This window comes from Protopterus annectens, chromosome 10.part0 (genome assembly GCF_019279795.1).
Source record: "Protopterus annectens isolate FY-2018-M chromosome 10.part0, PAN1.0, whole genome shotgun sequence".
Lineage (NCBI taxonomy): Eukaryota > Metazoa > Chordata > Ceratodontiformes > Protopteridae > Protopterus > Protopterus annectens.
In genome coordinates this window covers 1,630,145,367-1,630,158,859 of record NC_056744.1, presented here as the reverse complement: position 1 = coordinate 1,630,158,859, position 13,493 = coordinate 1,630,145,367, and the positions used below count along the sequence as shown (strand labels likewise).

Genomic DNA, 13,493 nt, shown 5'->3' with positions numbered 1-13,493 from the left:
TTGAGGTCTCTGGAATATGTGGTGCAGAGGGACTGGGATTTCTTTAGATGAAGCATTTCTAACAGAGCTGGGTCAGACATGGCTTTGTAAGTCAAGCACAGATTGCCTCTTAGTAGAAGATATGAGAGAGAGAATAGCTGGAGTTTTTTCAGTCTGTCCATGAAGGACATGTGTTTAAGGCCTATGATCCCCTTCGTGAGGTACTTTTATGACATCTCCAGCTGTTGTATGTGTCTAGTGAGATACATGCTAAATGGGGCATTATATTCGATGATTGGTCTAATGAGGGAACAGAAGAGAGATGATGACCTCTTTCTTCCTGGATGCAAAACTCTTGGTAATGAGATGTGCCACATAGAAGGACTTTCTGATCACAGTGGCAATGTGATGGTCGAAGGAGAGGTTACTGTCAACCTATGTCCCCAGATCTCTTACAACGCCTTCAGTGTTCAGTGGGCTCCCATCGATGTGGTAATAGTGGGAACTGAGTTTTTCCCAAAGGGGATGACGATGCATTTTTTTGGCATTAAGCTTAAGGTCATGGTTTCAACACCAGTCATTGGTCTCAGTGAGGCCTTTCTGTAGGATGTCTGCATCACTTGGGGAGTTAATAATGACTCCCAGCTTGCAGTCGTCTGCGAACTTGGTCAGCAAGAGTCCCTCCGTGTTGACCAAACAGAAGTGTTCTGCAGCTGCAGCTTTTGATCTTCCCAGTTATTTCCACAGTCAAATGTACTGTATTACAACCAGATGCCAGACATAAAGAATCATCAAACATTATATCATTTATACCAGTAAACAGTTACAAATAAATAAAGCTAAAACATGTTTTCAGGATTCTGCATAATGCTGGGAGGCTGTCAGATATAGGTTCATAGGTCGGTACTAGTCTATCGGCCCAAGGGCCTACGTAAGCCTAGCCAACAAGGTTCCCTGGCTTACGCCACCCAAGACAGTTATTTTCCTGTGCCACTGTCGAGCAGAGACACAGAAGTGATCCCCAGGGTGTATTTCCTATTTCCCATCCACTCATCAAGATTTTTCTTGAAGAGTGCCAATGAAGAACTTTGCTTGACATAGATGGGCAGCCTGTTCCAGAGTATGGGAAGTCTCTGGGATAGGAATCTATCCCTCCAGCATGTCCTGTTTATTGTGGTGACAAGGTTTAAGTCCCTAGAGCGTGTAGCTCGGAGGGATTGAGATTTCTTTAGGTGTAGCATGTCCAACAGCTCTGGGTTTGACATAGCTTTATATGTTAGGCAGTGATCACCTCTGAGTAGGCGATATGCTACGGAGTAAAGCTGGAGTTTTTTGAGGCGGTCAGTGTAGGGCATTTGTTTGAGTCCAGTAATCCTCTTTGTGAGGTACTTCTGTGGCCTTTCCAGCTGCTGCAGATGTCTTGTGACGTACATTCCAAAAGGGGCGTTGTACTCTATAGTGGGTCTAATGAGCATCGAGTAGAGGGGAACGATGACCTCTTTTTTCCTGGATGAGAACCCTTTTAAGATGAGGTGTGCCATGTAGAAGGACTTCCTGACTACTGTGGCGATGTGACTATCAAAGGAGAGACTACTGTCCACCTGGGTCCCAAGGTCTCTTATCAAGCATTCGGTGTTGAGTAGATTGCTGCCTATGTGGTAGTTCATGGGTACAGAGTTTTTACCAAAGGGGATGACACTGCACTTTTTGGCATTGAGCTTGAGGCCATGGCTCTGACACCAGGCATCTGTCTCAGAGAGGCCCTTCTGTAGGATGTTCACATCACTTGGGGACTTGACTATGGCTCCTAGTTTGCAGTCATCTGCGAACTTCATTAGCCAGAGGCCTTCTGTGTTAGCCTGTATTTCAGAGAAGTAGATACCAAACAGGAGTGGTCCCAGGACGGAACCCTGTGGTACTCCACTTGTCACTGGTTTGAGGTCAGATTTGGAGTCTGCAACTTTTACAGTGTGGATTCTGTCAGTGAGCCAGTTGGCAACCCATCTTGCGATGTAGGGATTTATGCCTAGTTTATGGAGTTTAGCTATAATTCCAGAATAGGGGATGGTGTTGAAAGCCTTGGCGAGGTCAAGATAGGCTGTGTGAACCACCTTACCCTCATCTACGCCTTTGGTGACTGCCTCAAAGAAGTCGATCAGTTTCAGGAGGCATGATATGCCTTTCACAAACCCAAACTGGGTGGGATCCAGAGTTTGGAGGTTACCAATGTCTTTGTTTATGAGTTCCATGATGATACGTTCCATGGCTTTGCAGACCAGGCTAATAGGTCTATATTTCCCGGGATCAGTGGTGGCTCCCCCTTTGTGGAGTGGGATAACTGTTGCTGTGCGCCATTCAGTGGGCACAAAGCCTGATGTGAGGCTATTATTGAACATGGTGCTTAAGTGGGGAGCAAGTTCGCGTAAAATGCAGCCTGGGATGTTGTCCGGTCCAATGGATGCTGTGTTTTTGGCTTTACAGAGTGCAGCTTTCACCTGTGTAGTTGTGATTACAGGGACTCTGCATTCTTCCTGTATAGATATGGGCCCTTTAGGGGTTGAGGGAGGGGTAAAGTTAGTACTGAACCTATCTGCCACGATGTTGGCAATATCAGTTGGTTCTGTAATTTTTGTGCCTTAGTGCTGTAACTCAGAGCAGATCTGGGTGTTGCCATTGAGATTCTTGACATAGCTATAGAATGCTTTGTGGTTGTCCTTGGAATTAGTGGCGATTTTATTTTCATAGCTAGCTATGGAGGATCTTATAAAGAGATCTTAGCTTCTTACTGAGGCTGACCAGGGAGCTCCTCCACTCATGTGATTTTACTCTCTTTTGCAACAGTTTCTTCCTTCTGTTGTACAGTTTGTTTATGGCAGGGGACCACCAGATTGGCTTCCTTTTTTTTGGAGGATAGCATCTTGGTTCTGTTTGGGATAGCACGATCCATGCACTCAAGTAAGGGCTTATAGAGTGCATTTGTGTGGGATTCAGCAGTTGTAACTGTATTGTCCATCTGCATGGGTGTCATGAAGTTCACTACTTCTGTCTTAAGAAGCATGAAATTGGCTTTGGAAAATTTTTTTTACTGTGGTTTCCTTAATGGGGGGTGGGGGTGGGATGTGGATATCAAGGGTGATTAGCTTATGGTCGGATCAGGCCAACGAGGAGTTGACTTCAGGTGTGGAACACTGGTCACTCATGTTGGTAATGACTAGGTCTAGGATACTGTTGCCCTGGTGGGGGTGTGGATAAGTTGATCTAGGGCATTGCAGTTTATGAATTCCAGAAAGGGTTGCACTAAGGAGTTGGTACATGAGTAGTTTTCCCAGTTAATGGTGGGGTAGTTGAAGTCGCCCATTATTAGTGTGTTTGGTTGAACTCTAATATTTTCCAGTACATCAAGAAAAGAGGAGTGGGAATCCTGGGGCATGGTGGGGGATCTGTAGCAAGCTACAATTTGGATTGCAGTTTTGCCAAGAGTTAGTTGCACTTGGATAACCTCGGATGCATAATGCTGAGCAACTAGCCTGGAGGTGTGGATATCCTTAATGAATATGGACACACCCTCACCTTTGGTGTTTCGGTCCAGGTTATATGGCCGAAAACTGTGGTATGAGTTATAGCCTGGTAGTGCAGGTTTGCTCTCTGGAGCCTTGAACCAGGTCTCAGTCACTGCACAGATATCGATGTTCTCCATTTTAAGGAGTGCCTCAAGTGAGTGCATTTTGAAATTTAGACTTCTAGCATTGAGTAGCATTACCCTCAGTTTATGCTTGCCTGTTCCTGTTATGGTGGTGAATTTGTTACTTGAACCCTGCACTATAGGGGCAGCAAGAGCCTTAGCCAGTATCCAGAATCCCAGGGGCAACAGGTGCAGGCCATCTGTGGCAAAGCATCGTGGTCTGTCGACCATGTCATCCCAAGCAAACAAATACTGGATCCCCTTAGAATGACACCAGAAGCTTAGCCAATTGTTGAAGTCAATCATTTTGTCCTTGTACTGCGGTATCATTCTGGGCGATGGCAGAATGCTACTCAGGGCTATGGTCATACCTGACCGGGCTACAAGATCGCAGAGCTCTTCCATGTCTCTTTTCATGTAGTCCAGGGAGGTACATCTCAGGTCATTCACACCAACATGGATAATGACAGAGTCATATTTGTACTTGTTGTGGAGTGACCTAAGTGCATGGGTTATGTGGTGGATCCTGGCACCAGACAGGCAGCTGACAGTAACCTTCTCCTTGTTTAGCCTGGTGAGTGGGACATCAGTGTGCCTGACTATAGAGTCATCTATAACTAGTGTGTTGGGTATGTTGTTTTGCTTTATTGGCTGTGTTTGAGTGGCACACTGAGTCTGTGAGCTATGTGTCATTTGGGTTGTGTTGGGGAATGAAGGTTGCTTGTGTTACTGCTTTGGAGGTCTCTGTTGCTTAGGCAGATTATTACTGAGAGCCTCCGCAAATGTTTTTGAGTTTCTATGTGTGGATTTTAGTGGTGTAGACGTAGTGAGACTATGTGATGAGTGTGGTGTGGTGCAAATGTTTACCTTCTCCTCATGACTGTCAGGTTCAGTCTTGGTTGGAGAGAGCTTTACCTCCAGTTTGGCTAGATAAGTGCATCTCTCACAGGTTGCAGCGTTGGGTGGTAGGAGGAGAGGGTTGTCTGTGTACATGAGGCAATTTCTACATTGCCTCAAGATGCCCAGATTCATCAGATAGACAGGGGAGAACACTGGGAGCTGACCCTTGGACATGCCTGAAAAAATCTATTTTCCTCTAGATAAGTGAGGAAAATTCCTCTAGATAAGTGAGGAAAAGTACAAGAGCTGTTTTTCTCAACGGCAGTGAAAAAAGTAAGTACAAAAACTGTTTTCCTCTAGGTAATGAGGAAGATTGAGTGCTATAGTAATTAGTAGCTTATTTGGTGCTTACAAGTTCTGAACAAGTGCTGAGTATGAATAAGCAAATTTAAGTGCTAAAACTAAGAATCTGTATCTGCACTAGACGAGTTACAGAAACAAGTGCAAATGCAGGCTTTCAAATCAGAAAGTTGAGAGAGATGGAAGATTGCCCAAATGGCCAATAACTACAAATTCTGGGCCAGAACCACTCCTTATGTGGTAGACAGGTTACCTAATGCTTACCACTCCCACTGATAAGCTAGAAGCCTTCCCTCCAACACAGAAAGGCTTGGAGGGCTCAGAAGCTTACAAACAGTCCTGGATACAGCAAATCTGTATCTGGAACACTAGTTACAGGAAAGATAGGAAACAGGCTTACAGTTTTTTTTTTTTTTTTTTACAGAAAAGTAGTAAAAACAATTCACAAGCAGTGCAAGCAGAAAAGTAGTAAAAACAACTTGCATGCAGTGCAAGCTAGCACACGAGTATGTAGCAATATTAGACCACACGCAGTTTGAAAAAATGCAATTAAATTAAAAAGGACTAAAAATAGTATTTTTATGAACAGTATTTACTCACACTAGTGTGCTGCAGCAGAAGTTGTATCAGTCATGTATAAAAGGATAGGAGCAGGGTTCAGGGGCACAACACAGAAGTGAAATTCATGAATACTTAATGCATTAATCACAGTACAATAGTCAGACTGAATAAACATGAGCATATCTTTGAAAGGAAGATGCTGAAAATCTCCCGAAGCATGCAAGTTCTCATATAAAGAATTATGATGTTCCTTTCATAGACTAGCAGCAGTAGAGGTACATAGTACTGTATGTGATATAAGCTAGACACGAGTATAATACTCTTCCCATGAAGACAAGTAATTTTGTGATTTCAGTTAATGCTATTGGAATAGAAGTGTTATCTTTTTCCACAAAGGGATTTAACTTTAAAATGTAGTAACTGTCACCATGTCACTCCTGCAACCACATTTACTCGACAGTTTTTAACCTCCAAAGGACAGCTATTAGCCCCTTAGAGCAACAGCTTGATCAGGACATAGAGAGATCAATGCTCAATAATCCAAGAATATGGAGAGCAGTCGCATATGTATACAACCTATATGTGCTGCTAATGAGTACTTCCCCACAGCCGCCTAATAGTAAATAAGCAGCCACCATTTTAAACCCAAAAAAAAAGACAAGCAGCAAAAATGAGATCCTCAAAGGAAAAAAGAAATGGAAGAAGGGAGGTGAGGCAGATAATAGCGTGATCCCAGGAAGTGCTATACATCAAATACCGGCAAAAAAGTCATACAGGGAATTACAAAACAAGTCATGGCTACGTACCAATTAGATTGGGGATAAATAAGAAAATATTCTCTTCTTCCATTTTAGCCACCAGCGTCTATACAAATGGAATTAAAAAGATGAATCTTATCCAGTTGAAGAGCTTGCAAAAAGCTTAGCCTCCTCACTACAACGTATCCTGTAAAGGAAACACGTCAGTGAATGACGTCAGACCCGTTCTAGCCACACACCCTTTTTAGAATGTACCATTCCAGAAGTTATTAAAGGTTTTTCAAATATTAATGTTTGCGAAACTGGATGAATGTTGATCTCGAAATTATTATGACAGCATTACCGTGGAAATGCGTCTCTCAGCATGGGGTGTTGTTTATTTACAGCAAACAAAAGCATTTACATCCTTCCCATGCAATTCTTAATCGAAACTAGCAGTCTGTTCAGAACAGTGGCGAAAATTAGAAGTCTACCAGTTTTCTAAGTCTGTTAATAAAATCTAGTGGGCACTTATTCACTTATTTATTTTACATTTGTTAACCGGGAAAGTCCAACTGGATACATCCTTTTTCAACGCAGGCCCGGGGAGAACATCTCCAAGTACAGAGTAAAATATTACAGTAGACAGTAGAAATATAATTGGATTACATGACTATATATAATATACATACATTTTAAATCTATAAATAACCTTGTTGAAAAAATAATACTTTACAAAGACAGAGTTTAAACATTAAACACTTCATAGTCGTTGGGTTACGTATAAATTGTAGTAATGCAGGTAGGATGAGATACATGTGTTGATAATGTGGAATATGAAGAGTTTTGAGAAGAGAGAAGGTAGTAGGTGGCAAAGGTCATTTGGGGTAAGTAGGAAAGCTGTAGGAATAAACCTGGTGAAGAATAAAGCTAAGGTGTTAGTAATGTGGGATGTATAGGAAGTCAGTTGGATTAAGGAAAGGAAGATGACATTTAGTGGGAGAAGCACAGAGATTTGGGACGGTAGAGTAACTGGAATAGTAGAGCAAGAAAAAGGTGAAATATTTTTGGTTATAAATATGCCGAACAGCCTCATTTTTGTCGTATTTTTTTCACTGTTTTTTCTAAAATTACTTTTCTGGTATTTTGCTGAGGATTACAGTCACTTAATAACGCCCGATATCAGAATTTGACTCGTTGTGTGCAAGGAAGGTGACAGCACTTACCCTAACAGCTGGAGAAAGGGTCAAGAGGAGTGGGGTTTAAACAGATGTTTGACTCTCTAACCTACGGGAAAAAAGGACTGCTAAAAATATTTTAACGGACTTTGGTAACAGGAACACTGTGGTATTATTGGCTTCCACTCATTAGTTCAGAATGCTATCATTGATAAGGACATTACAACACTTCTAAGCTCAAAACCCATTAAACCTATGGGTTTTAAGTATTTCGTGGTCGTATTCCGCGGTGTTGAGAAACCATTCTACAGCTACTCGTTTTTAACAGACAAGTTTACAGATTAAGCAGCACGTAGTTAAGAAAATGCATGTATGTTAACGTGAAATAATCCAAGCACAAACTCTCAACAATGCACCGATAGCGAAAATATAAAACTATGTCCTGTTAAATATGAACTAATACTTGTACTTCGGGAGGCCCCCATTTATTTGTGTATGTTTTTAAATAGTACTCAAATCGCACATGCATTGTACTATTTATAGTTGCGCTTAGATTCACGTGTCAATCAACAAAACACGCCTCAATCTGCGTTCCGCAAGGCTGGAAAAGGGAGTAAACCATTCCTAATATGGGGGTGACTTTAAAATGTACACTTGTGATATATGCTCTCATTTTATAGGTGATGTTACTGTATGTGAGAAAATGTTGAAATGTGTACAGTCAAATTTTACAATGTAACCTGTGCAGTGTAAACCAGAATATTTAGTCCTCATTGTTGACAAGGTGATGTATTTGGACCAGGCAACCCATGGCGTCCATGGTAACTGCACAGTAACTCTAGGAAGTGATTATCGTATGCAAGCTTTCAAAAGTAAACTGTATCAGGTGTAAGAAAAATAAACAAATGCTAGACTTAGTACCATTTGTGTAACTAAATTGCGCGAAAAGTCCAGACAATGGAAAATCAGCTTGGTAAAAACTGGGTGTATGCAGTATTGCTGGCCAGAGCTCTGAGAAATGCAGATTCGGAGGAGTTCATCCACGTGTATGATGGAAGTATCCCAAGTGAACTCCCTCTATGCCAGGTATGATTAGGGAACAAGACACCCTTCTTTAATAGCAGCTACGTTACTCACCAGCAGATGGAGACTTTAGCCCACGTATATGACAAAGGCTGGCTTTCCCCCCATCCACCTCTCCCACCCCACTTCCAAGAAATGAACAGGAAAACATTAATGTAGTATGTAATATGATGCATTCCCTTGAGTTAAAATTTGGCCCTGGTATTACTTTGCTGGGCAGTTTATTCAAGGTCATTAGAAAATATCGCCAAGTGACATTGCTTGATGATGTATATTTCGTTTTTAATAAACTTTATCTGGTAAATTTGAATGAAAAAAAATCAAGCACTCATTCTGTGCAAAGAAACGTAGATAAGGATTAACAATTGGATACATTGGGCATGGGCAATATGTAGATTTTTATGTCTTTTATTAAACCATCTGGACTGCATCCATGGGTCCATTTTCAGTCATGGCTTGAAGGGAGGGAGGCATACAGAATAAAAAGTATTTGGCATCAAAATAAATTGTAAAACATATTGTCAAGCAAAGCAGTGCAGTATCCAAACGTAATTACACTAATGATGCGTTTATGTGTGTATTTGTGTATTTATATATCTGGATAGATGAAGAGACCAATGATTGTGTGTGTGTGTGTGTGTGTTTTGTAACTGCAATGTTGTAATGTTTAAACTCAGATTTCCTGCACATTTACAATACAGCACAGGCAGTGAACAATCTACAAAATGTGATTGTTGTGATGGTTTGCCAGTTGTTGACTGTCTAGCCATGGCCATTTACACTTTGTGAACATGGTGCATTCAGAGGTCATTGTTGTTATCAGCATACCTCTCAACTGTCCAGTTTTTGCAGAATGCTCAGATTTTTGCCTCATATTTTTGGTCCATTTTTTATAAAGTTGTGGTTTTCTAGCAAATTAATGGCAAATAATTGAAGACTGACGTCAGAATCTAAGGACAGATATTTGAGTTTCAAACTTCACACCCTTCAGAAAATTCAAGCTAATGCAAAACCTGTTATTTTGTCTACTTTCTAAGTTTGTAAGAGCAATATTTAAAACTTGTCCCTATTTTGTTGCTTTTGTCCCCCCATTATTTATGTCTTTGTCCAGATTTCTTGCTAAAAGAGGTTAAGAGGTATGGTCATCAGTCTCCATTTTCCCATTTTTACATGGGGTTGGGGGTGTCACATCAATATCAGTCAATGTGACTATGTCACGTAGAGACAGTTTTGTTTGCTGATATGACTGTATCAGATCAACAGTATAAGCAAACTGTATTTTTCCTAATAATATTTGCAACTCCTGTCTACAAAGAGTTTTATGTAAGGTACATTTTTCAACAGTGTAAATTATATTTAAAGCTAGGGTAAATGAATAATTATTACTTTTATTTTTAAACTACATCACCACTATTACTGACTGATTTTATAGTTAGCAGGAAATGCAACTAGCATAAAGTTTTCTTTTAGTGTTAAAGTCCTAACACAATCTGGTGCTCTTATTAGGAGAGCTGAATCGAGAAGAAGGAAAACAGGATTGGCCCTTGGGGACAGGTTAATGCATGAAATGGTTGTTGCCAGCCAGTGGCTGTGGCTAGGTGACCCATTTAGCCTGGTTAGGATTAGCCTGAAATAGGTGTGGGGAGCTACCCAGTTGACTTGCCCCATCTCCCATCATGGGAGATGAGGGATGACAGTCAAGTGCAATGCCTATCATGTACTAGGCAGAAAAGGGATGGAGCAGACCATTACAATGCCACTTCACTGTTCCTAAGTAAATACTAAGCTATTAGTCTGCAGACTACACACCTAGCCAACAAACAGATGTCAGAATCAAACCCTGTGCATTGTATCTGTAAGTTAAAGAACTTAACCATTATGTCAACCCAACAATATAGAGACTGTTTAAGAATAGCTATAGATATACATCAAAATGAAGATTAGCAAAATGTTCTGTTTAGGTATCTGAGGAATAACAAAGGAACTGGACAAAGGCAGTGCTTTAGGTGAGGCATTTTAAAGACATATGTATGGATTAGACAGACTTATTACTAAGGAACAAGGACTGGCTATCTTTTAACAAATAGTGACACTGATGCCCAGATATAGAGGAACTCAGCATAAATTAGCAGATTTCACCTTTCCTCTGGGTATTGTGGACAAAGAACATTCAAGATTAGGTCTAGGATGGCTCCGTAGCAGCAGTACAAGACCTGCTACTGTTAGTCCTGACACTTTGAAAATAAACTGTGCTTCAAACAGAATAACAGCAAAATGTTAGTCTCATAGTTACAACTTTCAAGCAACCCCATACCTCTACTAATTCGGAGATCAGTGTATTCCAGAGAAAGGGGAACACTTCATAATACTGGCACTTTGACTTAGTGTATATACCCGCTATTTGCACTTATAGTTATGCCATTCCAAAGATTGCAGTTTTTCTCCTCACACTTTCATCACCAAACCCCAACAGGACTGCTGAATAAGTGCCATCAATATGAATGCAGCACTGGTGATTAAAATAATGAAAAATTAAAATCTCCAAGACACACATTTCAGTTTCTTTGCTCAAGAATTCTGGACAAAGCCAAAAATAATGGGGAGACAAAGTCCCCAAATCAGGGACAATTTTTGCATATTACTTTAATTAATTTAAAAAGTTAATAGAGCAACAGATTTTGCATCGATATGCATTTTCTGAATATAAGAAGTATGAAACTTAAGTTTGGCATTACTGACTGACTGTAATTATCAGGTAATTTCTAGAAAATTAAAACTTTTACAAGGGTCAGGACAAAAATCTGGAGCAAAGCCAGAGATATTCATGGACATTTGAAAGGTATGCTTCCAGATTATTGTACATTATGGGGAGGGAAGATTCCCCCTTTGCAGCAACTTATGTTAATGAAAATGTCATTTAGCCACTTATGGCATTATAACATCCTTCAGCCTCGCTCAGCTACCTGACTGCCTTTAGGGATATGAAGTAGAACTTCTTTTCCAACTAAAAACTTATTTTCCATGTCAGAAGGTAGTTAATAGTACTATAATTTTCAGAAATTAAGAGAGCTCCAACCATATCTCTCAACTCTTCCTGATTTTGTAGAATAACCCTGATTTTGCCTCATATTTTTACCCTCTCCCCTTGTCATTTTTATTTAGATTTTCTGGTAAATTACTGAGGACTACACTCAGTTAATAATGCCTGACATTAGACTTTCATATTTCTTTTTGTTTAAAATATATGTTGATGGAAAACCTGTTTTCTATTAACTTTTAAGTAAATTAGAGTAATATTTAAAGTATGTACTTGATTTGGGGCCTTTGTCCACCCATTATGTTTGACTTTTACCAGAATTCCTGAGCAAAGAAGTTGATAGGTATGACTCCAGCTGTATTTTTTTTCCATTCAGAATTTTAAAGACTGATTAGGATTAAAGGACAAAACTGGGAATTCATTATTAAATGCTCAACCTCTCTGTCCTTTTTCTCCCTATTTACTGTTGTTGCTGTGAATAAACAACAATACAGCATTTAAAATATTTTAAATCGACTGTTTCTCTCCACTAGAACAGTACCTTACTGTACTGTGGTAGTTTCACTTTCAAAAACTTTTATCCCACCCTGGAAAAGCTTGCTGCAGTCTCCAATTCATTTATGTAATCAAGGCCAATGAATACAGGTAGCTTTCTGGCAAACTCCCTACGACTGTACTAAAAATCCACCCATGCTGTGATGTCACAGCTCCCTGGTCCTTCCCCTACCCACACAGAAAGTAAAGGCTAGAACAAGAAAAAAGTACCTGAGTCAAGTCTCCTGCTGTGAGCTGTCAATTACAGCAGGTAACAGCTCAAATTACCCTTAGCACTTTGACAGCTAGGGAAGTTATGTGTGAAGGGGTTGAAAGATGAGTCAAATTAGTACATTTCAGGCTCACAAAAGACTGCAATTTAGCCATTCTAAAAAGAAGCAGCAGTAAAAAGCAATTTGAAAGTCTGTTCTGTGGCATTTGCAATGTTTGTGTTTTAAGTAGTCATTGAATGGCATGAAATGCTACTTAAAACTAACTGACTGAAAGACAGCAGTGTATGCATGTATAATCAGTGCAGTGACAGGAGCTTTAGGAAGAAAGAGGCCTGCGGGATGTAATTTTTTTACAGACAAGCACTGCATTGTGGGATACCTAGAGGCAGAGTAAACAATCAGAACTACTTCAAGATGCCAGACCCCATGTGGTCAGACTCAGAAATTACGTATAAAAATATTTAAAAACCTGTAAATAGTCCCAGAGTGGTGTTAAAATGTAGAAAACATGAAACCATGATGAAATAAACATGTTTTTGAGTCTGTGGGTGTGGTTCTTCTTTAAGCCAAAACACTGGTTATTTGTAAAAGGATACATTTTCAGTGAATTGACTGTATATAGTACCAATCTGTCAATAAGTAAGTAGGTTTGGTTTTGTTGAAGTTAATGATAACTTGCTTGGGAGAGAATATGGTCAGCATATTAGAAATAATACATGCAAATATATAACCAAAATAACATCAGAAAGCATGCAAACTATCCCAGTAAGATAGGAGTAAATTTGTTTCCTAACTTTCTGTCTTTTGCTACCTCATACAAAAGTCTTACTACTAAATCTGATGGATAATCATGTTCTCCAAACATCTGGGAAAGTTTTTCAGTTTCCTTAACAAATCCTTTTCGTCAGAAATAAGCAGTGATAGTTTCACAAACTGTCCTTTAATTTTTACTACTTTTGATAGTAAGGGTGCCGACTTTTAAAATATAAGTATGTATTCAAAAACATTATTTTCTTGTGTATAGTAGAACCATATGTGCCATCCTTTTTATAAACCTTGACATCTAAAAGCTGTATTTCATTAGAATTAAGTGAATGTGTAAATCTCAAAAAATCAGTATTTGAATCTAAATGTTCCATGAACTGTTTTACTCTTTTCAACATCCCTGACCAAATAATAAGTTACTTATTTATTTATTTTGTTTATTTTACATTTGTTGTCTGGGTTAGTCTGACTGAGCTGTGAGGCCCATTTTCAGCAGAAACCCAG

The 13,493-nt window shown here is 39.8% G+C and overlaps 1 protein-coding gene across 2 annotated transcripts in view; it reads right to left on the bottom strand.

Moving 5' to 3' along the window:
- The window catches only part of CDIPT (CDP-diacylglycerol--inositol 3-phosphatidyltransferase), a 455,350-nt gene that overhangs the window by 253,060 nt on the left and 188,797 nt on the right, over positions 1-13,493 (bottom strand). The window contains exon 1 of one of the 2 annotated variants that reach the window (XM_044086332.1): positions 6,229-6,386. The exons of the other annotated variant lie outside the window; for it this stretch is intronic. Within the exon in view, the coding sequence (XP_043942267.1) occupies positions 6,229-6,271 (43 nt within the window). The 5' untranslated portion in view covers positions 6,272-6,386. Of the gene's footprint in view, positions 1-6,228; positions 6,387-13,493 lie in introns of those variants that run through there. 2 annotated transcript variants of the gene reach the window in all.